General features: G+C 46.8%; 1 protein-coding gene across 1 annotated transcript; it reads left to right on the forward strand.

Moving 5' to 3' along the window:
• The first annotated feature begins 2,727 nt into the window (after positions 1–2,727).
• CSNK2A1 (casein kinase 2 alpha 1) lies at positions 2,728–27,139 on the forward strand. The gene is made up of 13 exons (XM_074156833.1): positions 2,728–2,832; positions 16,580–16,779; positions 17,815–17,926; positions 18,418–18,519; positions 18,925–18,975; positions 19,774–19,833; positions 20,500–20,583; positions 20,987–21,097; positions 21,922–22,023; positions 22,912–23,012; positions 23,719–23,867; positions 25,193–25,279; positions 25,776–27,139. The coding sequence occupies exons 2-13, from the start codon at positions 16,679–16,681 to the stop codon at positions 25,889–25,891; spliced, it is 1,176 nt and encodes a 391-aa protein (XP_074012934.1). The 5' UTR covers positions 2,728–2,832; positions 16,580–16,678; the 3' UTR covers positions 25,892–27,139.
• Positions 27,140–27,674: the final 535 nt, after the last annotated feature.

The following is a 27,674-nucleotide window of genomic DNA, read 5'->3' on the forward strand; positions in this document are numbered from 1 at the left end:
TGCCCGGCCGGGGGCCGCCTGCGTAACCAGCGGTGCAGAGGGGAAGTTGTAATATTTGGATTTAGCACTCAGTAAATTAAGGAAGAAAAAGGAAAAAGCGCTGGGGGTAATCAGAGCGGGGCTGGCCCCGTGCCCTACCCCATGGCCAGTGGCCCCGGGGGGCTCAGCCCGGCTTGGGGATGGCTGCTGAGCGGGGCCAGCATCCTCAAAAGCCGGCGTGGTCAGGCATGGCTGGGAGAGGCAGATGTCCCCAAGGGCTGGGCAGGGGACAGGCATGTCCCTACCGTGGGTACACACAGCCCAGAGGGTCGAGGCTCGGGCACTCAGCAGGGCTGTGGGCAGCACTGGCAGCAAACACGGCATCTCCTGCGACACCAGAAAAGGGATCTGGGCCAGGAGTTTATTTTAATCCAGACCTGCTCACGCTCATGGGAAATAAAATCCTGTTTCTGCAGCTGGGGTGGCCAAGCAGGAGAGGGCCCTGGGGGGACGGTCACCTCCAGCTGACAAAGGTCAGGGTGGCAGGGGGTGACAAGTGAGGGGGGTCTCCCCGGGGTCCCTCCCCTGCGTGGGGCCACGCTGGGGCTGCGTGGTGCGAGGGACCCCTCTGAGTGGGTAAGGGGGCCCACGGGCACGGCACCTCCCGGGAGCCATTGGGGATCGGCACTGGGGAAGGGGTGCCTGGGGGGCTTTTGGGCCCCGTCCTGCCACAGCACAGTCCCTCCCACAGAGCGAGCCCTGCGGGGGCTCCTCAACCAAACAGGCGCCATCAGCAGAGATGGGGCCGTGTTAGTGGGGGTCTTGTTGGGGGCCAGGGAAGGGCCATGCTGGGGGTCACCCCTGCGGGTGTCCAGGGCAGGGACAGCTATGCTGGGCTGGGCTTAACCTCTCCGAAACCTGACGGGGGTCCTGGCTGCCTTCCCACCCACTGGCAACCCCGCTCCCCCCCAGAGCAGCCCCCTGCCTGCAGTGACCCCACTGGGGTGAGCAGGGCAGGGGGCACGTGGGGAGCCCTGAGTTGCTGATTGGGAGGTGCAGGGCTGGACCCCCCACTGTGGGGTCTGAGTCGGGGGCTTGGGAGGGCTCTATCACCCCTGTGTGCCCTGGGCAGAGGCCTCCCCCCACCTGGAGACCCCAGAGTGGGGATCCGGTGCAGAGCTGGCAGAAGGGCTGAGGCAGGTGGGGGAGAGGTGACCGTCGGGCAGCAGCAGGCAGCAGCGGGCAGGGGCACGGGAAGGCCTTCGGCACGCAGCCGTGCGCCAGGAGCCCATTTCCCCACAACAGGGGCTGTTATCAGCGGCAAATACTCGGAGTGGTCCCAGGGGGGACCTCCAGCCCTTCCCCTCCACCTACCCCACCGCTCTCCTGCTCCGGCCCACGTCAATGCCGCCGCGAAGGTGTCGGAACAATCGCCTGACAAAGAGCTATTTTTAGGGGCCGGGGCTCGGAGCGAGGATACGGCCCGGCCGCTGACAATGGGGGGAAGGGGGCCGGGCTTCCCCCGTGACCACTCGGCAGCAGAAGGACCTGTAAGATTTCCTCGATGACCCAGGCCCGTACAATACAAGGAAAGCGCGAGAGGGAGATACCCCCGCCAAGACGAGCTGCTCCTTTACCTAATGGGAGTGACCCGGGGTGAGGGGCTGTGAGATTCGGGCCAGCGGCACCTCCCGTGGGGGAGACTCCCACACCGTGAGGGAAACGGGGTGAAGCGTGGCCGTGCTCAGCTTTCCATGGGGGGGGAAAAAAAAAAAAAAAGCTTTCTCCTCAGGAGAGCCTCGGGGAGAGGCTTGGCTGGCTCCTGTCTGCTTCTGCCACACACCCACGTGCTGAAGGGCATGGGGGTCTGGGCACTGGGGGGCTCCAAGGGGCAGAGGGGTGCGGACGTGGCTCAGCACAAACCCCTCTCCCCTCCGGGCTGGCTCCCAGCTCCGGGTGGGCTGCAGCGCTTGGCAAGAGCCCATCTGCGGTGGCAGGGCTGTGACCACCCGGGGCTCCATGTCCCCAGCTCGCCCTGCTCTGAGGGTGCCATGAACCCGGGGGGGGGTTCGGTGCAGTTCCAGGGGAAGCAGCAGAGGGGTAGGGCTGCACCCCAGGGTCTCCTCCGGCTCAGCCTGTGAAAGAGGGGTCGTTGGACGATCTGCTTTGGCCAGCCCTTGGGGGTAGAGCTCATCCCCCGGGCTGCAGCACAGGAAATCGGGGCTAAAAACACAGAAAGCAGCGAGAGAGGGTCGCCGGGCCGGGGAAGAGGTCAGGGCTCGGCACGGCGCTGTCACCGCTGCCGGGGGAAGAGCCCCTCCATCAGCCCTGCCACAGCCCCTACGGCCGCCCGGCTCCGGGATGCCCCGCCGTTCTGCCGCGACCCCAGGCCTCGGGGCCCAGAGAGGGGGCGGGCCGTGGCAAGAGCCGCCCCCGCCGCGGGCCCGGCTCGGCTCGGCAGGCCGCAGTTGCCACCTGGCGGTGGGCCCCGCAGGTTGCCAGCTGGCGCAGTGGGCCGAGGCGGGCGTGCCGCGGTGCACTAAGGGGCCCCGGCGCCTCGCCTCGCTTCAGCCTCACGGAGGGGCGCGAAGCGCGGGCAAGGCCCGAGGCAGCCCCCCCGGGGTTCCCCGCGCCACCGGGGCCGCCACCGCAGCGCTGCGGACTACAGCCCCCACAACCCCCTGCGGCGTGCTTCCGCCTTCCCCCCGCATGCGCGCCCCACCAGCGGGCGAGGGGATTTCCGCTTCCGGCGCGCCTCGCTCTGGTCCCTGCGGCTGGCGGCCGAGCCTTGTGCCTCCGCCATATTGTCTGTGTGCGGCCGGCGGGCGGGCGGCGAGCGAGCGGCCGCGGCAGGTACCGGCGGGCCGCGGCGGCTCCGGCGCTCCTTCTGGGGCCCTGCGGCGGGGGCAGACGGAGGGGGCGATGGGGAAAGGCGCCACCGTGTCTCCCGCGCCGCCCCCCCCCCCCCCCCCTCTCAAACTACTGCGGGCACGGTGTGGGCAGAGGGGCTGGGGCCGCCCCTCAGGAGAGCTGGGACGCGACGGGGGGGCTCGGTCCGGCGCCGCTGAGAGGGAACGGGCGGCGGCGGGGAGGAACGGGCGGGCCTGGCGCGTCGAGAAGGGCAGGGCCCGCTGCGTTCTGCCCGTTGAGGGGGCCTCCGAGCCCCTGGGGTGGGGAGCAGGGCAGGTCGCGGTGGGGGGGCCGCCTCGGCTGCCCTCAGCCTGGCCTGGGACCAGCTCTAGGGCCGCTCGCTGCCCCTGGCCACACAGGAAGGGCAGGGCCCCACGGAAGGGTAGCCTTCCCCTCCCCCCAGCTCTCTGGGTTCGCACGTTTAGGCAGTGTAGGTGTTATTTACTTAAAAGGGTCCGTCTTGCTTTTTCCCCGCCCTGCCCAAAAAAGCAGGGGGATGTGAGGTGTGTGGAGGGGCAAGGAGAGGCCTGTTTCTTCTTGCTCCCACCCCCAGCTGCGCAGGGACTCTGTTTTGGGCCTTTCTGGGTGGAGGGGAAGGTGGTTTTCACAGATTTCCCCACCGGTTGCTCTCCTGTTCTGAAAGCTGTGGTGGTCAGTCCCATCCCTCCTGTAATTTAGTTAATTGTGCCTTGAGGCAACAGACTGTGTGGCTGCTGGTAAAATATGCCATGTAAATGAAAAGGGAGATAAGATTATGAAACCCGATGAGTGTTGTTTGCCAGATTACTTTATTCTTTCTTACTAAGGGCTTTGGGTACAACCAATAAAGTTTGGATTATAAACACTCAGTCATCGGTATATTTTCTGCTGACAGCAGTGGTTGATCTGTGCAGAGACTCACGAGGGTTTGTGCCTCAGTTCTGTGAGCTAAATTTATGGATCCTGAGCCTGTGTTGTTCGGTGTTTCAGTCCTTCATGCCCGTGCTGAAGGTACCTGTGAGAGAGGTCTGCAGTGGTGTGGGGTTTGTGCTGTTCAAACCTGCCACCGGGTTGGGGTCTTGGAGAGCTGCTCTCACACTGACCATTGATGCCAGGCTGCAAAACTGGGTGCTTGCACGTGTCTCTGGAGGTGGCTGTGCTGTGTGCTCCATGTGTGCTCACCTGGCTCCTGGAAGCTCTGTCCTCAGCGTGCTCCGTAAACTGCTCGCGAAGAGCAGCTCATTCTGTGTCTGAGGGTCAGCACCCTTCAGAGGTGATGGGGAGCAACATCACCTCTTTAGAGAGAAGCACTTGGAGACAGCAGCATTTCTGCTTGGGGGCAGGTAGCAATTTCGTTTGTTGTTTGAACACTTTCTTTTCAGAAACATAATAGTTGCTCAAACTATTCAGGCTCAAACCGATTTGGTGTTCACGCTGTGTTGCCAGTCACCCTGGGTGTTGGATTGGACCCTGCCAGTGTGGATTCCAGGTGTAGCATAGGTAGGTGCAGAGAAATCGCTTGTCTTGTGCATTGTTCACGTAGCCGTGAGGTAGAAAAGGGCAAAGCTTGTGCTAGGAGAAGGGAGACTGAGCTTGGGAAGACTTTAGGCAGGATTTGGGGAAAGTGTGAAGCTTGATCAGCTCCTTAATTAGTCCTAAAACTAGGACTAGGGTAATGTTGCAGTTCTTACAACAAATGCCGTGCCTGGGTACATATCAACAATGGTACGTCCTCTGTGGAGACACGCTCTGTGTCTGTAACTGGAAAAAGAAAACTGGATTAAGATGCGGCTCCCACTGGCAGAAGAGGGATCCGTGTACAGGGCAGTCTGCTCTCCACCATCAGGAGAAGATCTCCCCATGTCTTTGGGCTGGAAGTCCAGCTCTTCGGATGCCTCCTAGCAGAGAAGGATTTATTGTAAAGGTTCAGACCTTTGCTTGAGTATGAAGTATGTAGATCTTTGGTGGTAGGCAGTGCTCCTTCCCTCTCATATTGGCAATGGAGAGAGATTTCCTTTTTCCCCCCCTTTCTCTGTTACCTGGTCGTATAATTTCTATTATTTATGCATAGTTAGTGAAACTTCGCTGTTTTCTAGTTCCCAGTGTGGGCAGTAGCAGAGAGTTCAGTGAACAAGTCCTGCAGCTCAGAGCAGTGAGTTAGCAGAGTCAACTGCTGCCCATGAGGAGTTGAAACAGGGTTGAGGGACATCAACGCTTGAGCGAGGAAGGTAACACCATCTTGGCCTTGGCTGTAGCAAAGGAGAGGAAACTGTTGTAGCTGAATAGCCGGGTAATGTGCTGTGGTGGGGATAAACCACAGAGCATGGAAAAATGTGGCGAGAGTGTCAGATGCTGGAGGAGAAAGCAGAGACTATCAAGTGGGAGATCCCAAACAGATTCTCTGGGTTGAGTGGGGCACCTGGGTTCATGGATTGAGGAGAAATGGTTCTGTTGGGAATATGGTTGTTTGGAAGAGGGACGGTAAAATTGGCGGTAGGTTCTAGCAAATGTGGAAGAAATTGGATCATGGAACGTTTCATGAAATTAAGTGGAGTTTAGTTTTGTGCAGGGGCAGTTAACGGTACTCATTTACTTGAAAAAAGCTGATGAAATGTGAGAATGAAGATAGAGACCTGTGAGTGGGGATTACTGGGCAAAGTCTTGGTAAAATACTGTTTCCTGAAGGTGAGACACGGAAAGACTTTAGTATTTGAGATTTGGGGCAATTTCAAGTGGTGCAGGTTAGGTACGTGGATGTGAAATGGGTTTGTGGTAGGAATCTTGGGAAGGCAGGGTGTCAAAAGGTGGTTATAGATTTGTGGAACTGTAGAAATTGTGTTTCTAATATGACAAAAGTGACAGAATTTTCCCAGTTCTATGAAATGGCGGGTGTCCTTATACTTTCCACTCAAATTCTTTTTCTGCATTTTCTCCTTGCAGAACTAGTTTTCTGTTTTTGTCTTTCCTCATGTCCTCTGAGGAATAGGGGAAAGGAAGACAGGAGAAGCAAATGGGTGACATTGTAATGGTGTGATTAATTTCATGTCACATTTCTGAAGAGGCAGGGATTTATTTCTGGGTTAACAGACCTGTCACCTCTACTGTTCCACCATTATTGAATTGCTTACATTAAGGTATCTGTATTATAAACTGTCTGAGTGAGGTTGGTGCCATCTTAGATTTTATTATCCTGTAAGGGTCTTGAGAGAATAAACCCCACAGATTTTAAGATCAGGAAGGACTGCTGTGACTCAGTCTGGCTACAAACATTATCTGGTTTTGATTGCAAGAAAACTCTTGGATAATTTTTCTGAACTTGGATATCTCCTTCCAGGGGCTTCCAAGAGCTGACTTCCCTGGAATTTACAGAACCTAATTGGAGAAAACAAGTTCTCCTTTGGACCTAGAAAAGCTGCTTTGAAGAGGAGACAGCAGTTTTCTGAACTGGCATTAGGGCTGTTGCTGAAAGCAGAGTGTTTTTACAAGCTGGTTTTTGGACCCTGTTTGCCATCAAGGTGCCAAACCTGTCTGTCGGTATGAGAGACTGATAAGAAATGGGATTGTTGATGTGGCCATAGGATCAATGGTTCATGGATATCTTCTGCTGCTCAGGCGTCAGCAGTGGAGGAGCAGCAACATGAGCCTGGCACGAGTCTCACCTGCTCCTTTGTTCAGCCTGTTCTGGTCTGGACAGTTTTATTCAAACAAATTATTCTATTATGCGTTTCATGCTGCTGCTTTGGGAAGCTGAAGAGCGGAAGGGGAAACCTTGGAGTTCTTTGCAGACTCAAGACAATATTGCCACAGACTCACTTTTGGAAGGTCAAAATTTCAATAATTTTAATTTTCCACAGAGTTTATTTCTCAGTGTTAGGCTGTGTCCTTCTTGTGACCGATTTCTAAATTTTAAGGAATATTACAGTTTGCAGGGAGGCACTCTCTAAAGCAGACCGTCCAGCTGCTTAATCTAATGGCTGGATTATATTATGGCAATTTACTTGAAGTGAATGGTGAATAAAATGTGTACTAGATGGAAGCAGAAAATAATTTTGGGCCGAGGTGGAATTTGGCTGCAGGTTGACATTTGGATAATTGTGTCTTCGAGTGTTAACAGCAGTCCTAGAAAAATGAAGTTACTCTGTCCATTTTTGCACAGAAGCAAATCTCTGCCCTTGCACCTTCTGGAACAGCCAAAGGGTGAAGTTTTGTTTTGTTTTGTTTTTTAATTAAGCTAAGCGTAGGCAGAGTCCAGCATGTTCTGCGGTCTTAACACAATTTCGTGCCAGAACTTGCTTTTGCTGGGTGGGAGAGGTCTCGTCGTGTTATGAAGAAGTGCCCCCAAAGTCCTCCTGCGTGTCCAGGGAGGGGAGATGGTGCCTCTCCCGTGTTCTTGCCAAAGCCCTCGGAGGAGGCAGTTTCTCAGCACATCTTTGCACACGTGTGCGTGAGTTGTCAGTAAATCTTTATTTTTAGTGTTCTGAAAATGGATGAGCGTGGATGCGCACAACAAATTAATTTTCAGTACAGAAAAGCAAGAGCTCCTGCAATGTTCCTTCTCTTACAAATTTTGCCGCAGATTTCTCTGTTAAATTCCAGCCTTGCCTTCTGCAGATTAAGCAATGCTTTAATTGTACTCTAGAAGGAAAAGGAGGACTTTTTGCTCACTGAGGAAGTTGTGCAGCATCCAGATCCGTTTCAACTGAGTTTACAAATTAGAAGTTACAGGTTTTGGTATTTTAGAATGTCTGGCATCCAGGCATATGTCCAACATAGGCATTTTACCAGGCATATAAATATATACTTGTCCTAAGCTGTGACTTAGTGCTGCGCAGTGGCTTTGATGGGTGATTGCAAAGTGTGAAGAAAGACACTGTGGAGATGGACAAACGTGTCTTTGTATGTGGCCGACAGTGGTGTGGGTTTGTTTGGCGTGGCGAGGGTGGATTCAGCGTTCATGTCCCTGCTGGGTTACACTGAGTGATGAATGCTGTGGTCACCAGGCTTCAGTTAATCTCCAAAACACTGGTGTGAAATATTAAAATCTTAGTCAATACATTTGCATCACCCACGGTGTTTGGGAGAGCTGCCTGTCTGGTTGTAGCTGTATAAACCCAGCACTCTGTGTCATGTTAGGGTACCTAGTGCATAATAGATACTGATTTCTGGAGTTTAATGGCTGGTTTTTTCCTATTTGATCTTTGGGACGGTTGTAGCTAGGTTTGTCTTGGGTTAATAATGATGAATTTTTAGAGAATTATGTTAGAACTTCTACTTTCTAGCAGGAGGTTGCACCTGGTGTTTCTTGCTGAGCCTTCTGGATGCCAGCTGATCCGTGAAGATGATTTGCAGTGCATTGCCTGCTCGATGGGAACAGCTGATCATGGGGATTTCCTGAAGAAATAGTTACATGCCACATAAACTGGTTTGTCCTTTGGCTCTGGTAACTGTTCCTGCCTTTAGGAACTGCATGATCAGATCAATTAAAAACATACAACTTTTACAGATGGTAGGTACGGTTCAGTTGTCTGAGTTCTAGCTAAATCACTCTCCATCCATGAGCCATAGGAGTCAAATCAGCTGAACGAATGGCCTGTCAGTACTCCGTGCGTACTAATTAATGAGGAAAGCAACTGTGTCACTTACCAGTAATTAGGAAGGTAGGACTTTCCAGAGGACGCTGCCAGTTGACCTGATGTCAGCTGTGAAGGGCTTGTAGTAGTGCTGAAACGTTCCCCTTTCTGAGCCTTCAGGAAGAGTTTCCTGGTGTTCCTGGGATCTCAGAAACGGTAATTTTGGTAATTGATCGCTTGGAAAATACTGTCCAAAGCTCCTGCAGTAGGAGCTTTGGTTTTAGTAAAGCTCTTAGAAGAAAAAAAAATCACTTCACGTTGAAGTCCTTGCAAGTGCTCTTGCTTTGGCATGGTCAGACCTAAAGAAATGTGCCTCCAAAAAACACACCCCCCACCTTTCCTACATTCCCTGCTCGGCCTGAACTGTCGGGGCAGGGAGGAGATGACAGCAGAAGACTATTGTCATCCGTTTCTATTTGGTATGTGTGTGCTGACAGCTTAGTTTGGCAATTCCTGATTACATTTGTGGCCTTTTTTATTTGATTGTGTCAGGAGTCTTCAGCGCTGGTGGTAAGGATGTCTGCTGTGATTTGTGGGAGGCTGGGGATGGTGGCAGCAGAAGCCATGGACATGGAAAAGCGGCAGAGCTTGCACTTGTCTGTCAGGGCTTGGTTGTCTCTTACTGGTGTCCCTGCCTGCTGCGGCTACACGGTCTCACCTGGGATCAGTCTTGGTGGTTTTGTGTTAGGAAAAGCTTTCCTTTTGCTGTGTGTGCTGTGGACTAGCTTAGCTCTGCAAATATGAGGGAGAGTCCATGATTTGTGGGCAGAAGTGGGAAGGGAAGAGCTTTCAAAGTTGACTGTTCTGTATAAAATCCCTTAGGAGATGGAGTGAGGAGCAATCCTGTCGCTGGCAGCTTCCTGGAGAAAATCCCTGCTGTTCTGCCCCAGGTAGACATGCTGGTGCCAGCACTGAAGTTTTGCAAAGGACAGTTGCCCAACTTGGCTGAGGTGCTGGAGACTCCTAGAGGGTCTCTGTAAGCTCCACTAAACTTTGCAGTTCTGAACAAAAATGAGGGCTTAACTGTGACAGAAGTGCCGCTCAGAGAGCGTGTGGGCAGCAGTGATCCTGCCAGGGCAACCTGGAGAGTGTCAGACATAGGAGAGATGCTGCTTTCTACGTTTGGGAAGTGGGAGAGTTAAGTTTTCCCCGAGATTGTGGAGGTTATCATAAAAAATACGGAGTTACAGTAAAACCATTTCGTGGTCGGTCCTGTGACTTCTGACTTCTTCATTGGCAGGAATTGTGAGGAATTCAAGGGAGGAATCAGTGAAGCTGATGAAGGAAAAACCGGTCTCAATTTTAGGACATTGCTGTTACGGAATTACTCCAAGATGTTTCTTCCAGTTTAACTAAACCTGTCAACTGTTTTCCGTAGTGACTGGTCGTGTCTTATTTTGAATTAAATCACAACTGTTCCTGTTTCTTTTTTATTTGAGGTCGTTATATATTACGATTTGTTATTTTTCCACAGCCGGATACAACCAGCTATTTAAAAGAAATCTGGAAAATAATTTTGGTGGAAAAATGTAGTTAGAGCAGACTGTGTTGTTCCAAAAAAGTACCAAGAGAAAAGTTAGATTTCAAACCTAAGCTCTTTTTAAAACTCAATTGTACTTTAAAATCCGCTTTTCTATTGATGTTGTTTCTTTAGTAGGTAAATGGCCTTCGGGAAAGGATGTAAAATGTCAGTTTCGTTAATCAAGGCCTGTTTCTATTTCTGCTATAAAATCATAGAAAAATATAGGTTGCAAGGGACTTCTGGAGGTCATCTGTTCCATACTCGTATTGCTGCAGTTCCACCATCATGAAAATACACATCAGATTTCTTTTGTGAGTTAGAACATACTTTTTTATAAAGTTGTTTACTATTATTTCTTCTTTTAAAGGTTAAGCTGGGTTTTGATTAATGTTGGCTGCCAGTAGGCTGTACTCTAGTATTTAAGCATGTCCTGATCTTTTCATTTCAGTGGTGTCTCTCCAGTACTAGATACTCTCCAAACTCTAAAGAAGCGAGTGCTCCTTCCCTAGGAGGATACAGGCAGGGGATAAATGGGCTGTGTGAAGGAAATAATAATCCATTTTATCTGATAATTGTAATGCTTCCTCACTAATAAAGCACACTCTACACTCATGATTTCAGAGGTTGGGTTTTAGCCATTTACTGTGAAAGGTAGTGCCTCACTTGCAGTTGTGGATAAAAGAAAGGAATAACCTTTTGATTCCAGGCTACTTACTGTAATTCTGCTCTTCTTGGCTGACAGAGAGCTTTTCTTTTTTCAAAACGAGCCGGCTGCTGGCTGTCTGAGCCTGTTTACAGTCTTAGTGTGTCACAACCGCAGCTGGTAATGAGCTTACGTGGGGAAAGTAGAAGTGAGAGGAAAGTCTCTAGGCCTGTTTGACCAATCTGTGTATCTCGCTTTCTCCTTGAGAGGAAGGTGAGGTTGTCTGGGATGGTTTATCTAGAATTGATAAAGTGTTGGAGATATTTTCTTGGCTCTTTGAGTCTGGCTTGGTGCAATTTGGGGCCTGTCTTACTCCTTTGGGACTGCTCTCTGCTCGCTGAGTCTGAGTTCAGGTAATCTACGGGAAATTATGATGTTTGTGGTGTTGAACGTAGTTCAGTGGGTTCACTCTGCTCTGTCTGGATGAACTTGAAACTCTGCAGCAATATCCTGCTCACGCTGAGGGCAAGCTGTGCTCTTAGCAGAGATCCACGGGGAGGCCGGTGTCAAGCCGCTCTCATGTTCTTGGGTGCATTATTTATACTCAGACCTTATCCACAAAGGTCATCGCTTGGATGGCACTTGCAGGTTCCTCCGAACACCGGGCTTCTGGGAAGCTCTTGGCTTCCAGCTCCCCGGGAGTCAGTACGTGTGCTGCATCCTACTGGTGCAACTTCTGAGGTTTAAGGTTCTGAGTTACTCTCCAAGTTCCAAGAGAAGCTCCATGCCAAAAACATTTCCATTTAAAGGGGGGGGGGGGGGGGAAGATTCTAGTATCTCAGTTATTCTTGACTAAAAACAACAAGGGTCAATTTTACTAAAGGCTAAATAGGTGTACTTCTCAGAAACTAATTTGCATAGGCTTCTGAGCTATGTTTTGTTGCTACTTGCTTAAGTGGATACATCTGGAAGGACAGAGGGCATAGGAAATTCCTACATTAATTGGGTATAGGTGCTGTAAGTACGGATACTTCACCAGAAACCAAGTCCTCCATGGGAGGGGGTTGCCATTGAGATTAGACTGCGTTGTAAGGATGATAAAATCCCTTTTTAAAAAGGAGAGGGGTCGTAACTGGTTTACATTAAAATGTTTTAAAAATCAAATTAAAAGTAAACATTGAGAGGCTTTTTAGCATTTTATTCTACTTTAGGCACAAAAGGTCTAGCTTACCAAACTGCTCAGACAATATGCTACTGTTAGAATAATTCGAACTTTTAAGAACTGATCTCTTTTAATTAATAGACCTTCCAATTAAAAAATTCCTATATGGTGGCAGCACAGTTGTTTGTGTTTCTTGACTGGGGCTCTTGGGCACTCCTGCGGAGTAATTATCAGTAGAACATGCAGTGCCGTATTTGGCTGTGTTCTTGTGATATTTTTTTTGTACCCAGGATGAACAGGGTCCTGTGGGGTGCTCTCAGTAAGGATGCTGTGTAAGAGATTAGCTAATTGGCACTTTGCTAATACTTAAATTGCGTTTTTAAGGGCGGGCCTGGGTGGGAAAACCAAGCACTGAACCTTGTGCCTGGTGCTCGTTTGGTGTAGCTGCCATGTGAGCCCTGGTCACTAGTGTCTTCCCAAGGGGTGTCACTGCAAGTGCTAACAGAAGAGCTGTTTTCTGTCCTTGCGCTGCCAAGCCTTATCGTTAAACAGTGTGTGTCAGACGGTGACTGGCAGCTTTGTCTTCCTCTCTCTGTGACCTCGGGTATAGTGCCTGAAGAGCTCATGGTTGTGTTTCCTAGTTAAGCACTTCTCTACCAGAGAAATTAAAGTTTTCAGAGATGCGTTGTGTTGTTTGGAGATGCTCAAGACTACACTGAACATGGCAACCTGATCTAGTTAATCTACTTTGGCTAGATTACTTTTAGCAGTCTCTCCTAATGTAAATTATTCCATGATTCAGTCATTAATGCTGGACATGTTCTGTTTGGATTCTGCAGAAATAGAACTCATCCTTTATAACAAGATCAGGACACTCATCTCGTCTAGGTGTAATCGCTGCTCATACCGTAGATTTTCTCCCTTAAAACTGCAAGCTAAACTTTCATTTGCATGACCACACCTATCCCCATTATTTATCCCAATTTGTGTCGGTCCTTTCTTTTGCAGCTTGGATCCACTGCAAAATTACCCCTCTCTAGGGGCAGTGAAAGCAAAATATATACAAATTCCTTAGCAGTTTTGAATAGAGACAGCAGAATCTTTCAGACAGGGTAAGTTTGTATATGTGCAGAACTTTGTTTTAAACCCAAATTATCTGGGCAGACTCTCTCCTCTTCCTGCATAAAGAACAGCAGACAATAATACCTACCTTCATAAATAGTCATCGTGTGCCATTCTTAAAAAGCTACAGTCGATGATTTCCTGAAAAAGCCCTTTTCTGAGCAGCCTGTTACGACATAGAGCTTATGCTAGGCTAGAGCTACCTGACAAAAAGTATCCACTGTGAAATTTCATCTATCTTTAGAAAATGTGATTGATTTTTATTATTTTTTCCCATGCTGAAACTGATCGTGCTAAGCTGGATGAGGTGGAGCCGTAATGTATTCTTTATCCATACAGAGTTGTGCTTAAAAATTAAAATTGCTAAGTCATCTTAGACTTAGATTTCAGTTAATTCCTACACGAGTATTGGGCAGAGGAAATCAGCCAGTGCGTCTCCTGCCAGAAGCACATGGAATAAGGAGAAATAAAACCACAGTGATTAAACTTTGAAATCTAATAAATTTCACTGTACTAGAAGTGTTCTAGTAAACTTGCATGCTCTGTTAATCCCTGAGTACGTTTTTGGAATATACATCTAATTTCTAAGTGTCTGAGTCACGCCACGTAAATGGTTTGAGGTCTTAGATGATTGCTGCCTAATCATCTGAAAGTGTATTTTGTTAGAGGACTAGCATTTTGTCCAGGAATAGACTATTTTTTTTTTTAGTAACTTTTTATATTCTTCCATTATCTGAACACCTGACCAAAGTGCCTCATCCCTCCTTTATTGGGCTGAGGCTTCGGTCACACCTCTGTTGTGGACTTTGGAATGGTGCCGTGTCCCTCTTTAACCTCGGGGCTAGATTACTGCAACCCCATCTACCTGGAGCTGCCTTTTACATTGCTTGTGTGTCAGTAGGTCAAAAAATAACCCCTTCTGCCCGGGTCCGTACCACCTGAGGAGGCTCAGTCCATGCTGGCAAGAGACCTCTTGTGTGTTCCTGCCTCCGTTTCTTCAGAACCAGCTCCTGGTCCAGTTGTGTGACACGGTGGAGGATATCAGACCTGTGCCCCCCACCCCAGGTCCTCCACCATCGTCGTAGCTGGTGGTTCTTGTGGTCTTTGCAGCAGAATGAAGTACCACAGGCCTTCAATAAGTGACAGGACACTGCCATTAGAGTAGAGGTTTGCTTCTAGAATTTTCTTCCGGTGTGACATATCCTGATAGCCTAAGCTAACTGAGCAGATTTCTAAGTCGTTCTGATTAACGGGGCTATTGCTTCCTCCTGCAGTCCAGCAATTGCCCATTTTCTGTGAAGGGATAACATCGGTATAGGAAATAAATACATTATATTCGTTTAGATTATAGCATTGCCAACTGATTGAGTGCCTTTCTGTCAACAGGACTGTATAGTCTCTGCCATATGCTACGCACGAAACAATACTCTTTCATGCTCCGATACAGCTTCCTTGTAAGTTATTTTGAAAGCTGACAAAGAAATTCTTGTATTTAAACGTTTAGAAGTGTGTCAACTTTCACTTGTGATGAAAGATTCGAGAGGTGCAAAGGCACTGCTTTTATTTTAGGCAGGACAGTACTTTGGTATGAAATTGCAGTAAGACTGTTGTCTTAAATATTTAGAAATTAGAGTCTTTGACTTACAGTAACTTTGAGTTATTTTGACTAGGCTCAATAGTGGTAAAACTTAAGATTTGCTAAAATCATTGTAGGAGGAGGAAGTGCAGTCCTTTGGACAAGCAGAAGGCAAAGAGACGTCTTTAGGCTGTTGCAGCAGAATTTTTCTTTCATGTTCGGATAAAGCATCCTAATCTAAGAGAGATGCCACTGTCTTTTCGACAGTTGGATTTAATGTCTTGACTAGAAAGTTGTGACCAAAACTGGCGCTCCCATCCCAGCTGAGCTCTCCTGGATGCCTGGGTTTCTTGTGAAGTCTTCCGAGCATCCTCAAGCTGTTTAATCCCTGACTGGTTCATAATGACTGACCTCTATCAGGTCTTCCCGGTGTCCCTTCTTGTCTCACTGCTAGTTGGGGATGGACTTTTCCTCATAGTCTAATTACTGTGGATGTAGCTTATCACTATAAATGTCCTGGACAACGTTTTCTGGAGAAAAAGAATGCTATTGTCTGTGCTGGTACTTAGTTGCATTGTACAGTGTGGTGCTGCTTTTTGCCCTAGGTAAGCCCAGAAAAAATACCAAGCTTTTAAACGTAAGAGACCCAGTGGCTGCCTGCTCCATAAGTCTTGCTCACTTTCAAGTGGACACTGGGTTTTATGTGGACGGTGTCTGTTGTGAGATGATGGGATGAGATGACTGTGCAGGAGGGCATGAGTAGCAAAGGCCTTCTTTAGAAAAAATGTGGAAATTGGGGGGAAAATGTCATACTATGAAAAATCCCAGAGTGATGTTCAGACTTCAGCAATTTTACCCTCTTTGGATAATGTTTTGGTCCTGATGCTGCTTTCGGGTGCATATGTTTAAGTTTTTACTTTGTGGGGAAAACAGCATGGGTGAATGAGTTGAAATGCTGTTAGAGCTGTTGAAGTAATGGATTGCTCTGATGCAGTGTCTAGATTTCTCTGCTCTCCTCCAGGAACCTGCTCCTGAGCTGACCAGCCTTGCTTTGTACATAAATGCTTCGGTTAGTACCTGCGTTTTCCAGGGGATGGGAAAGACAGAGTGTAATGGTGGATCAGTTTGGATTTGTCTTTTTTTCCTATCCACAGAATGAATCGATAGAGCCACACAAACCTTTGTGTGTGAGCACATGAAAGGCTTACATTTATTCTTAGTATAAAACAAATTTAAACACTCTGCCCAATACTGAACTTCAAAATCTTCGCAATTTTATTTCACAGATTAAATCAAATGGCTTGATTATCTGAAAATAAAATAATTTGAGGATTAGGCTGAAGCTGAGTTGAAACTATTGGCTCAATTTTAATAAAAATTAAGCATTGGAACAACTGGGAATCAAAAAATCAGTGGTTTTGAAGCTTTGTGGTGTATGTGAGAAGGATAAAATCAGTCTGCTGAGATCCTTTCAAGAATTGCAAGTAAATCCTGAAGTTCTGATTTAAATGAAAATCGATGTTTCTAGAAGCTGTAACTTCAGGAAGTACTCAATTTAGGTTGCACAGGTGACCGTGTCGATCTGTCAGCTCTGTTTACAGCATCGTTTATTAGTGCATTGCAAGAGGTGAGGGTTGTGCAACCTCGAGTGAGGGAAGTGTTTCGGTTGCGTGGGATGGCACAAGATTTCTTCCTGGCCGGGGGAGAGATTGCAGCCCGGGGCTGTTGCTTTCACTCCAGAGCTGAAAGGAAAGGAGTCTGTCTGCAGATATTGAGCATGTTGCATTTCTTTACTTTTGGAAAGTTGTCTTTGCAACCATGAGTTGGAAACTACATACTGTAAGTTGCAAGGGAGGGGGGTGTTATTTTTGCTAGCGGGGCTGAGTAGTCCCATCCTCTGTGAGGGAGAGCAGACAGATTGTTTTCAAGCTCTGACAAATGATCCCAGACCTGTTGCTGGGCTCCAGCCTCTCTTTCTCAGCAGCTTTTAATGATTAACTTAAATATTTTTATAGTATCTTGAGATTTTAACCTCTCATTTATTTTCTCTCTGCAGTTGGAAGAATCTGAGGCCTTTATCTTCTGTCCAGCTCTGCAGTTCGGGTAGCCTCTGATTTCAGACATCTCATCATTTCCACCTGCCAACCTGTCTGATATGTCGGGACCCGTGCCGAGCAGGGCCAGAGTTTACACGGATGTGAACACACACAGACCCCGGGAGTACTGGGACTATGAGTCGCATGTTGTTGAGTGGGGGTAAGTTTCTGGACTGCTTATGGATGTCCCTGGACCGGGATCAATCCCTGTAGGATTTGGCACGTGGGGAGTTCAGGCACCTGTGCTGTGTTAGGCTTTTTCATGCTCCTTGGTGGATGTCTAGTGTGCATGTCAAGTGTTAGGGTCACAACTTTTCTTCGGAAAAGTGTTTCTTATCAAAATCTTAAATTCCCAGCAATGCAAGAATTTTTTTGGCAGTGCCCTTAAGAGTTTGATTTGAAGAATTTTTGCCAGGTAGTCAGGAAATGTCCCCTTTCAGAGGGAAGAAAATCTTTCTGAAATGATCTAAACAGCCCTGGGTGCAGGACTGAAAAGAAGTGAAAAGGCCTGAAATTGCTTCTGACTCGAGTGAGTGAAGAGACTCGGCAGATTTAAATAGGTACATGCTATTCTGTGACTTGTTGCTCAACTCTTTAAGTGACTGGAAAAGACATGGCTGCTTCTTTGAAGGAAGGAGGTGTCTAAATCGAGCTCATGACTAAACCGTCCAAGAATCAGACGGCAGTGATGCCAGCTTCATAGCTCTGCGTTCCTGCTTTTGTATAGCAGGGCCCAGACTAAGTTCTGCCCTCAGCTTTGTTGCAATTTCTGGTTTCTGAAATGTACATAGTCTTCTCAGCATAAGTGGCTAGTCTGTTTGAAACAGGCTAGCACTTAAATTTTCGGTCTTACTGGCTTCGTCGATTTTTAACAACAGTATACAAGGAAAAAATGTAGCTTCCAAATATAGAGAGGGCTGTGGAAGGCATAGCTCGAGTTTGCTGATGCTGAAATGCATAGTTGGGCTTATGTTACCTTCTGCAGAAGAAATAAGTTTGGGATTGAATCTAACTTGAGTGCATAGAAGCTCCCTGTTTCTCTCCTAATTCTTAATCGTCGCGTTCAGTAGATGTAAGACATTAGTTCCTCCACCTTGTCTGGAAGGTGAGACAGCGATTTAGTCTTAAGGAGAGGTTTGTAAATTGTGATAGAAATAACTGAGCTCTTTGGAACTTTAACTTTTTATCTCTACAGGAATCAAGATGACTACCAGCTAGTTCGAAAATTAGGCCGAGGCAAATACAGTGAAGTATTTGAAGCCATCAATATTACAAATAATGAAAAAGTAGTTGTTAAAATTCTCAAGGTGAGCTGGGGATTGGGCAAAAGATAAAAATCTGTCTTGATGGTCCATTTCACTGAATGATACTCTAAAGCCAGGCTTTAAGGTTTTCGCTTTTAGAACGTTGAAAACTTCAGACCAAATGCTGCACTTTACAGCCTTGGGTAGCTCATGGACTTCTCACCTTTATCACACGCCAGTTAGGAAGTTTTGGACTATCAGGTCATGTTCAGACAGCTTTAAAAAAAAATTTTTTTTAAAAAATGCCATCTTCCTAATGTTTGTAGCTGTCGGGGTTCTATGGTTAGAAAGGAGACCGCAGATATTTGAGCCCTTACCGGAATGATGCACAGTCAGGTAATAACAAGAGGTAGCTGTTTGAACTTAACTTGCAACGGCTCCCATGTATTTTGCTGACTTGCAGTCACCTGCCTTTGTCATCTGGATGTTTAGCTGTCTATTAGTCTCACTTTACTGGAGAGCTTTGTCTTATGCTTCTGGTTTTTATTCTTCAGCCTGTTAAAAAGAAGAAAATCAAGCGTGAAATCAAGATCTTAGAGAACTTGCGAGGCGGTCCCAATATAATCACTCTTGCAGATATAGTAAAAGATCCTGTGGTGAGTACGGAAGGAACTGAAAGGCTACACTGGGGTTATGGGTGAAGTTGCTGTGTTTGACTTCGGCTCTGATCTGGCTTTTTGTTTTCCCCTGCTCCTTAAATCCTGCTTTTGAGTGGCTTAATCAGATCAGCTTTTAATCTGATTAACTTCTTTTAGAGGGCCCTTCCCCCACCGGTCCCTTTGGCCCCTCACTCTGTGAGGATGAGATACCAGTGAACTGAGACAAGTTAATTCATTCTACAAACAGCGCTGCCAGGGGCTGCGGGCTTTGGCTCTGCAACTATGTCTGAGGCAGAGGGACTTTTAGCAGTTTTAGGGATAAAAATGGTTTAATTCATTATTGTAAATGAAAACATATTATCTCAACTTAACACGGCTGAACACTTTTTCTCTCTGTTTTAGTCTCGGACACCCGCTTTGGTTTTTGAACATGTAAACAACACAGACTTTAAGGTACAGTGTGGGGTGTGAACTTGTAATGTTTTCCATTCGAAAGCCACTCTTAATGTTTTTCTGGGGAAAGGCAAGTATGTAGGGGGCAGGCAGGTTATTTAATCATTTCCTTCCAACATAGTAACTGTCTTTAAAGGTAAATACGCTTGGGACAGAAGTTTGCAATTAGTCCTTTAGAGCCATTTTGCTACATAAAATACAAGGTGAGAATACAGATTCCAAGTGGTTTTCTAACCTCCTGAGCAAATTAATCTGTTACCTGTGGACCATCAGTGCCTGTCTTTTTGAAACATATTGCTTTTATGTTCAGTGCATAACTATTTACTGGAACCACTTTAAATGTAGACAGCCATTTCTGTGGCTCTCCATATTTCTGGGACAAGGCATTTAAATGTTTCTTTGTCCCCTTCTGTACTGACCTGCTTCAGGAGAAGAATGGCTGTGCAATGCCATCTGGAATAGCTGCTTAATGTCTTGGAGCACCCTCAGGTTTTTTTAAGACCCAGTCTGCAGGCATAATGCATTGTGCTGGTGGTGGGTGAGTGCCACCTGAGGGAGTTAGTGACAGCCACCAGAATATACTGCCTGAGCAGAGCTGGAAGTAAACTATGTGTGTGATTTGTAAGGGGAGAGGAGTCAGGTATGGGATCAGAGTACCTTGGGTAACTTCTGCTGTCCCTTCAAATGGGTTTGGAGAAGCCCAGCAGCAGAGAACAGGACTGGGTTGTTCTGGATTGGTAGGGATGTGATATTTTTCTTGGGTGTTGAACACTCATACGATGTTTTTATGTCCCACAGCAATTATACCAGACATTAACAGATTATGATATTCGATTCTACATGTATGAGATTTTGAAGGTAAGTTGGTGTTTTGCTGTTTTATTGGTTTATTTCTAGGATTTGCACTCAGCTAATCTTATAGAGATGCTTATCGTGTCACTAATGGGGGTGAAGAGAAGAGAAAGCCTATGGAAGAATTGGATAGGAAAATGCATATCAAGTCAGTATCGATTATTCAGCTTTGTTTCTGCAACCAATTCTAGTCCATTTTTTGAGGGTAGCAGAGCCTTTGGGTACACCGAGATAAAATCCTAGATCAAAAGTAAGTGTGCCTCTGAAAACCGAAAATTTTAAGCTGTTTCCATCTGGTTTTGTGCCCTAATGTAATATGGGTGAAAGGTATTTGTCTGTTCTTCTGAAACAAGTATCTTCTCCTCAGGAGTCTGGAGAAGGGGAGACTTGTTTGATCAGTAGTGCCTAGTAACTCTGCTCTTAGGGACTGTGAAATTCCACTTTTACGAGGAAGTACGTGAGGTGAAGTCAAAACACTTCTATTCCTGGGATGTCCCTTTGAGAGGGGGCTCTAGAGGTGTTTTCTGTGGTCCACGAGTTTACTTCAGGATATAACACTCTAGACAGTAAAGTCTTGCTGTCAAGTTAGGCTTGGTATATGTGAAAATAATTCTGAATATGGTTGAACTTGAAAGATTTTTGTGACTGTTTCTTTTTGTATGTCACCTACAGGCTCTAGATTACTGCCATAGCATGGGAATCATGCACAGAGATGTCAAACCTCATAACGTCATGATTGACCATGAGCACAGAAAGGTAATCACGTGGGGCGGGCTGGAGGCCGGGGAAAGGTCCTACTTTTCTCTTGGCAAATGAGGATCCCTTTTGAGCACTCCTGTGTAGTGGTACTAGCGGACATCTTTAAGGGGGGCTGCACTTCCATCGTGTGGAGAAATGTAAAATGAAATTCTGTACACTGCTTTTCTTAAGTTTTTATGGGTTGCATGTAACCCATAAATAGTGTTGGTAAGGAGAGGTGTTTTATTTAGACTGGTTGGTGATATGGGTGTGGGGAGAACATCTAAACGGATACTCTGATCAACTTCAAATTAATTGAAAATAGAAGACTTGTAAATGAAGCTTCAAACTGGTGCGGTTCAGCCAGTGGAAAGCTGGAGCATCCTTTGAGCCTTTTTTCTTTGTTTTCTACTGTTTCTAGCTTAGACTAATAGACTGGGGTTTGGCTGAATTCTATCACCCTGGCCAAGAGTACAATGTCAGAGTGGCTTCCAGATATTTCAAAGGACCTGAGCTCCTTGTAGATTATCAGGTAAGGATTACTGGGATTTATTACTGACTTTTGTATGGAAAGTCTGTGCCATTTCAAGGTAGCAAACCAGAAATTCAAGTATCTAGAGACCTGAAGCTAAAGACAGTCCATTCTAAAATGTATCGCAGAAAGCCACTGAATTAAAGAAACTAATGAGTAGTCTCAGGACCTGAGGAAGAGCTGCAGAACTGTCATCCTGGATCTTGGAATACAAATGTTGAATATTTTTATTTATTTTTTTTTTTAGCAAGTCTGCTTTTGCAGTAAGGTACAGGAATGAAACAAAGCCCTTGTGGGAATGGCTAGGACTGCATGAACATCTAAAATTAAGCTATAAAACATCCCCATATTTTATGGCAGTTTGCATTATAGAAATGCTGTTGGCTGGAAATAGCAGTGTTATTGGTGACTTTCAGATTGTGCCAGTTCTGAATGGAGGCACTTCCTCACCTGCCCAGATACCTTCTGGAGCCCACTCCTTTTGTTGCTTGTGATGCTCCCCTTCTCAACATGTGTTTCTCAACGATTCATAACATTGAAATCTGCAGTGAAAGTAGAAAAAGGCATTGGTCCTTCATATCCTTATGGACAACGATGGAAATGAGATACCGGTTGTTCTGCTAATTGCTGTATCCCAGTTTGAATAACTGGGATGTTGAGCTGAACAGTGATCTGGTGATGAAGATACATAAAGATATTTCAGTGTTCTGGTGTAACTTGGCCGCGTTTGTATCACTGGAGGGAGTGGGGTGGAGCCTGTTAGTACTGAGAGTCTGTTCTGCTTAATTTAATAGAAATTGAATTGTCCTTCTGGTTTTGTACAGATGTACGATTACAGTCTGGATATGTGGAGCTTGGGTTGCATGTTGGCTAGTATGATATTCCGAAAGGAGCCATTTTTCCATGGCCATGACAACTATGATCAGGTGAGAGCTGGTCGTGTACAATCTCTGTTCTCCTAGCACAGTGAAGGTTTCCTGCTAATGCTTCTATCTTAAGCATTTCTCTAATAGCTTCTTTGCTCTGTTTGAAGCCATATTTGTTTTCTAAAGTGTGCAATATCATTAAACAAATTAAATAGAAATAGATTTGTAGTGCTTTGTATTTATGGGGGTCCTCAGTAGGTATGTGGAAAAAGTTATAACAATAGTTAAGGCTGGTGTGTTCTGGTATGTAGAGTGACTATTCCTGAGCGTATGTGGGAAGCCCCTGCCACTATCCACCCTCTCTCTCCTCTGTATAAAAAACGTGAATTTGGTACAGTTTTATATAGATTCTGAAATCTTTGATGTGTTGCCTTTGGACCAAAGTTTTTATACTTAAACCTATAACACACGCTCTGCATCTGAACTAACGCGCAAATGTTCAAGAACAGTGACTTTCTGTTCTCAGACCTTCATTCTGGAGCCCTCTGGGGTGGTGCTTCACCCTTCACATGCAAGATACAGGGTTTCTGTTTTTTTGACCGGTTATTCTTGCTTTTCCACCTTGTTGATTTTGAATAGTTTCTTGCTACAAAGGAAGTTAGTGTTGCCAGATCTCAAGTTTTAGTGATGTTGGAGTATGTAGCTCCCTCTTGGCTGCCTTGGATTGCTAAGTTCTGACTGTGAGCAGAGAGGCATCTTCAGGTGTTCATGATGCCTGTGATTGTAGGTGGCTGGGGAAGTCAGAGCAACGGGATGACCCTGTGGCTGCTGGTTCAGACCACTGAGGTCAAGTTCAAAATCCCAAGGGAACATGCTGCTGTATCTTCACGCTGGCTCTGGCATTATCATACCTTCCCAGCAGTGACTGACTCTTCTGTTTGTTCCCAGCTGGTGAGGATAGCCAAGGTGCTGGGAACAGAAGACCTGTATGACTACATTGACAAATACAACATTGAACTGGATCCACGTTTCAATGACATCTTGGGCAGGTGAGCCAAGATCTGGCATAGCTCATAATCTCCTGGTAGACCTGGACAGTTACTGCTTTGTCAACAGACCTTGAAGTAAACAAAAACTTAGGCTTATGGGAGAAACCAGAGCCAAGATTCTTGAGAACTGTCACTTTGTGCCTTTGATCCCTTTTGACAGTGCTTCCTGTGGTCCTTTCTCTGCAAATGGACTTGAGGAAAGGTTTTTAAATGTCATCTAGGCAATAAATGAACTGCTGGAGCATAAAGCATGAAGGGCAAATGCTCTCTCTAGTATTCGGGGGGGGGGGGGGGGAAATGGTGTTTCTCAGAATTACAGTGCAGAAAATAAGTTGCTGCTTAAGATTGCATTTACGTATTTTTTCCCTCATAGAGTTATTTTGTGTGACGCATACAAAAAGTACAAGGGATTATTGTTAGGGGCATAAAGGAATAGCAGAAGCTGGGATTTTAGGCCCGTAAATCCATTCTGAACTTGAGTCCTTGTGCTGTCTGGGGCTGTGGTGGCTGTGCCGCCGCGTGGAGACACGGTGTATTGCTGCTTGTACTGCTGTTTGGTGCTCTGCTACGGCTCAGCCCCATTGTTGCCACACCAAGCAGCGGCCCCTCTCGGAGACGGACATTTGTAACAGTTTTTGCTCTTTAAAAAAGTGAATTTTGGCCTTGATGTCCTCTGCCAATCTGATTTGGGTATCTTTTTCTGCAGACACTCCCGTAAGCGATGGGAGCGCTTTGTTCACAGTGAGAACCAACATCTGGTGAGTCCAGAAGCTCTGGATTTCTTAGACAAGCTGTTGCGATACGATCACCAGTCACGACTCACAGCGAGAGAAGCCATGGAACACCCCTACTTCTGTACGTATCAGCTGCTGTCATCAGCTGCTGTCCAAAGAGTTCTTCCTCTGCCTCTGGGAAATCTCTGTTCCAGTAGGCTGTGCAGGCAGGAGCTAAGAACGGCAACATAATAAGCCTGGTCTTTGCAAATAATTGTGCTGAAGCTGGGGCTGGTATCTCTCGTGATGGATAAATTAGGCCACTGCCACCTACACCAGCTGAGGAAAGAAAGCATTATGTGCCCTTGCCAGGCCAGTGAATCAGCACTGTGTTAAAGAAGGTTTGGTGCTAAACCTATGCTAATTTCAGCAGGTGTCTGGGTACGCGGATTCCTGTGTTTCGATAAAACCAGGTAACTGGTTTGTTGAGAAACAGGCCCTTATAGCTCCTTTTGTTGCTACATGTGTAACTTAGCAAATGGTATATTCAGGTCTTGCTTTTGCAAGGAAAAATGTAACTTTCACTAGTAAATGTGCGTAAACCCTTGCTGGTTTTCACAAATCTTGATACTTAGGTTTTTGAAACAGCTGTAACAATGCAAAATATGAGTATTTTCTCAGTTATATTCTCTTTTTCTTGCTGCTGAACATGCTTGTATAATTAACAGTTTAGATCCGTGTTACTATGCCTGTGTCAAAAGTTCAGGTGAAATGTTTTGCAAGTATGAGCATTACTAAAGCTGAAAGCTTTCATTGTGAGAGTTGAACAAACAGCTAAATTAACTTGTATCCAAGTAGAGATGCAGGTGGTACTGAACTCAGCATGAGGAAGGCTGAAATCTAAAATTTCCTTGCCTGATGGAGTAGGCCTGGGAGGCAGGAAGGGGTTGTCTCTGTTCACATGGTAGCGTTATTTACCTGCAGCTGAAAATAAAGAGTTAGTGAGTAAATTTGGGACACGTTACAGAAAACAACAAGCTCCAGTGACACTCATTACAACTCACAGGCTGCAGTGGGATGTGTATAGAGACATGACATATGATTGTAATTAGGGATAATCTTTCTGCTCGCTACACCCATTCTCGGGTATGGCTTTATGCAATTGTTTACCATAGAAAAAGGAGATCAACTTCCCCTTCATTTCCCTTAGCGTTTGCTGTCAAGCAGTCCCGCTGAACACCAAAGCGCATCATTTGGGTGACTTTTCACTGATCACATTACCTTGGTACCTTCTTGGGTGCTTCCTGCTGGAGCTGGTGGAAACTTCTGTGTTCCAGTAGATGGTGGTTGACATTATTTGACATAGGCAGCTTGTCAGGACTGGCTGAACACAGAGGTTGTGGGCAATCAGTGCACTTCAGCTGCTCTCTGGCAACATGGCACCTAAGGGTAGTGTGTTCTTCCTAGATCCCATCGTGAAAGACCAGGCTCGGATGGGCTCGTCCAACATGCCAGGTGGCAGCACTCCTGTCAGCAGTGCGAGTATGATGTCAGGTCAGTTCTGTTACCGACTCTTCTCAGTGCGTGGCGTTTTAAAGCATTTACAGGCGCTGTGGGGATATGAAGATCCAGGAGGGCGAGTCCTGCAGGTGGGGCATTAGGTCATCTTCTGGGACTGATGACAGGGAGGGGCTATGACGAAGTGGGTGGGAGAGCGCGATAAGCAAGGCCTCGCTGCAGCCTGACCTGCTTTTCTGGTCTCGTTTTAAAAAGCGCTTTGCAGTCGGCTTTTTTATCAGCAGTTTGAAGGACAGTGATCCTGCCATACATCTGCCCTTCGGTGACACTTGTATGTGCCCAAATCTGCGCTCTTTTCAGAGGCTGCAGAGAACAGCGACAGATCTTTAACCTCAGTTTATTTTGGCAGCTCTGAAAACATAACAAAGCAGCAGCAAACTGACCTGCAAAGAGACCACTTCAGAAGCTGAGCTGTCCTGGATAGCGATGCACTGGTTTTGCTCTAATTCCTGCTTACCTGTCTCTCTTCCAGGGATTTCTTCAGTGCCAACACCTTCACCCCTTGGACCTCTAGCAGGCTCACCCGTCATTTCTGCCACCACCACTCTGGGGATGCCCGTTCCAGCTGCTGCAGGCGCCCAGCAGTAGTGATGGGCTCTGTCTCCTGCTGCCTGAGCTGAGTCAGGTGGGGAAGAGGTTTCCCCCCTCCACCTCTCCTCAGGACGCAGCTCGTGCCTGGCAGGGGAAGGGAGGGGACGAACGCTTTGGAGGCACCGTGTCTGAACTGTTGCTTGTGGATTTATAGTAGTTCAGTCATTATATACAAAATTATTATAGGCTGATTTTTCTTTTTTTACTTGAACTTTTCGTAACTCAGGGGATTCCCTGAAAATACCTACAGATGGAATATTTCTCGGACAGTTTCCCACCCCCCACCCCACCCCCACAAAAAAAAAAAAGTACTCTTCATTTAAGAACAAAGAGGAATCAACAGCATTTCCAAGCTCTTGCATCCTGCTGGAAATCTCTTCTCTTCATGTTCCCACCATTACTCCTCCACGAGCCTACATCTTGGGGGATTGTGCTGTTCTCCAGAGACTACCAAACCAAGTCTTCGTGAGGCAGGGGAGGGGGATTCTTAAAAGTACCACTCACTTTAACCCCATGTCCTGCATACGATTCAGCCCAGGGGTACACTGAGGAGACAATTCCAGTACGGAGAAGGTGGTATAAGTTTAAAAGGAGTAAGTGCAGATGATGTCTGAAACCCTAATTGGATTGAATCATGTCTCCTTAGGAGCCAACCAGAATGTCAACTCGCCCCCTTGCATGTAATTTTAGTCTTTAAAAGATGAAGTTCTTGATCCAATTGGAGTCCTTGCCACCTCCGCAGAGAGGTGCTCCTGTAGAGTAAGCTGTACTCTAATCAGCCCCTTTCTTGTGGAGGGTTCTTCCTGCCGTTGGCTCGGCTTGGATCTCTGGAATTAGTTTGTTATTGGGTATATTGTTTTTTTTAAAATTGTTTATATAGGTTTCAAGCTGGTGGCTACTTAAAGCTGGAAAAAAAAAAAAAAAAACCAAAAAAAAAAAATCAGACTGCGCCAAGTCCGATATCACATCTTCACCCACCATCCCCTCCCTCACGTGCCATGTGGTGAGAATACCAGTTACCTCACAGTCTTGTAAATATGCACTGAGAGGAAGGAGCGAGCAGACGTGAACTCAAACTGCAATGGTAGATCAGTAATTGTGGACAAATATTATCATCGACGACGGAAAAGCACCCTTGTTACAGCCCTGCTACCCCTTGCTGTGTATATATACTTTGTCCTTCATATGTGAAAGATCCAGTGTTGGAATTCTTTGGTGTAAATAAACATTTGGTTTTATTTATCGAGGTTAGATTTAAGTTCCCTGTGTAGAGGCCTCCCCTCCCTGGGGTGGTGGCACGCTTTGGTGGCATGCTTTGGCCCAGGAGCAGCCCCACACCTCCACTTGGGGAGGCCGTGTTCCCCCACACTTTGCACGGTGAGCAGTGCAGAGAATCTGTACCCAGATGTCACAAGCCAAAGGTTCTCCTGAGAGAAAGATCTTTGGTTATAAAAACAAAAACCTCTCCTCGTCTGTGTTAGCCCTGATGGAGGGGGAGTTGTGATGCTGAACCAAGTCTTACGTTTCTTTGGGTGTCTTGCCGTTCCTTGGATTTCAATGAGTTGTTTTCAGTCACGTAACGCTCGCGGGGCTCGGCTGGAGTGGCCGTAAGCACGGTGGCACCTGTCCCTCTTGGTGACCTCCCATCCTGAAGCCATCGCAGCAGTTGCTTCTCCTGGGCACCGAGTGCTCTTCCCCTTTCCTCAGCAAGCGCTGAAGCCTTGTCCCCTGAGCGCCCTTCCCTCGTTTCTTCTTCTTTGGGAGCGATGGCCACGTTTTT

This window comes from Numenius arquata, chromosome 12, assembly GCF_964106895.1.
Source record: "Numenius arquata chromosome 12, bNumArq3.hap1.1, whole genome shotgun sequence".
In the NCBI taxonomy this organism is placed as follows: Eukaryota; Metazoa; Chordata; class Aves; order Charadriiformes; family Scolopacidae; genus Numenius; species Numenius arquata.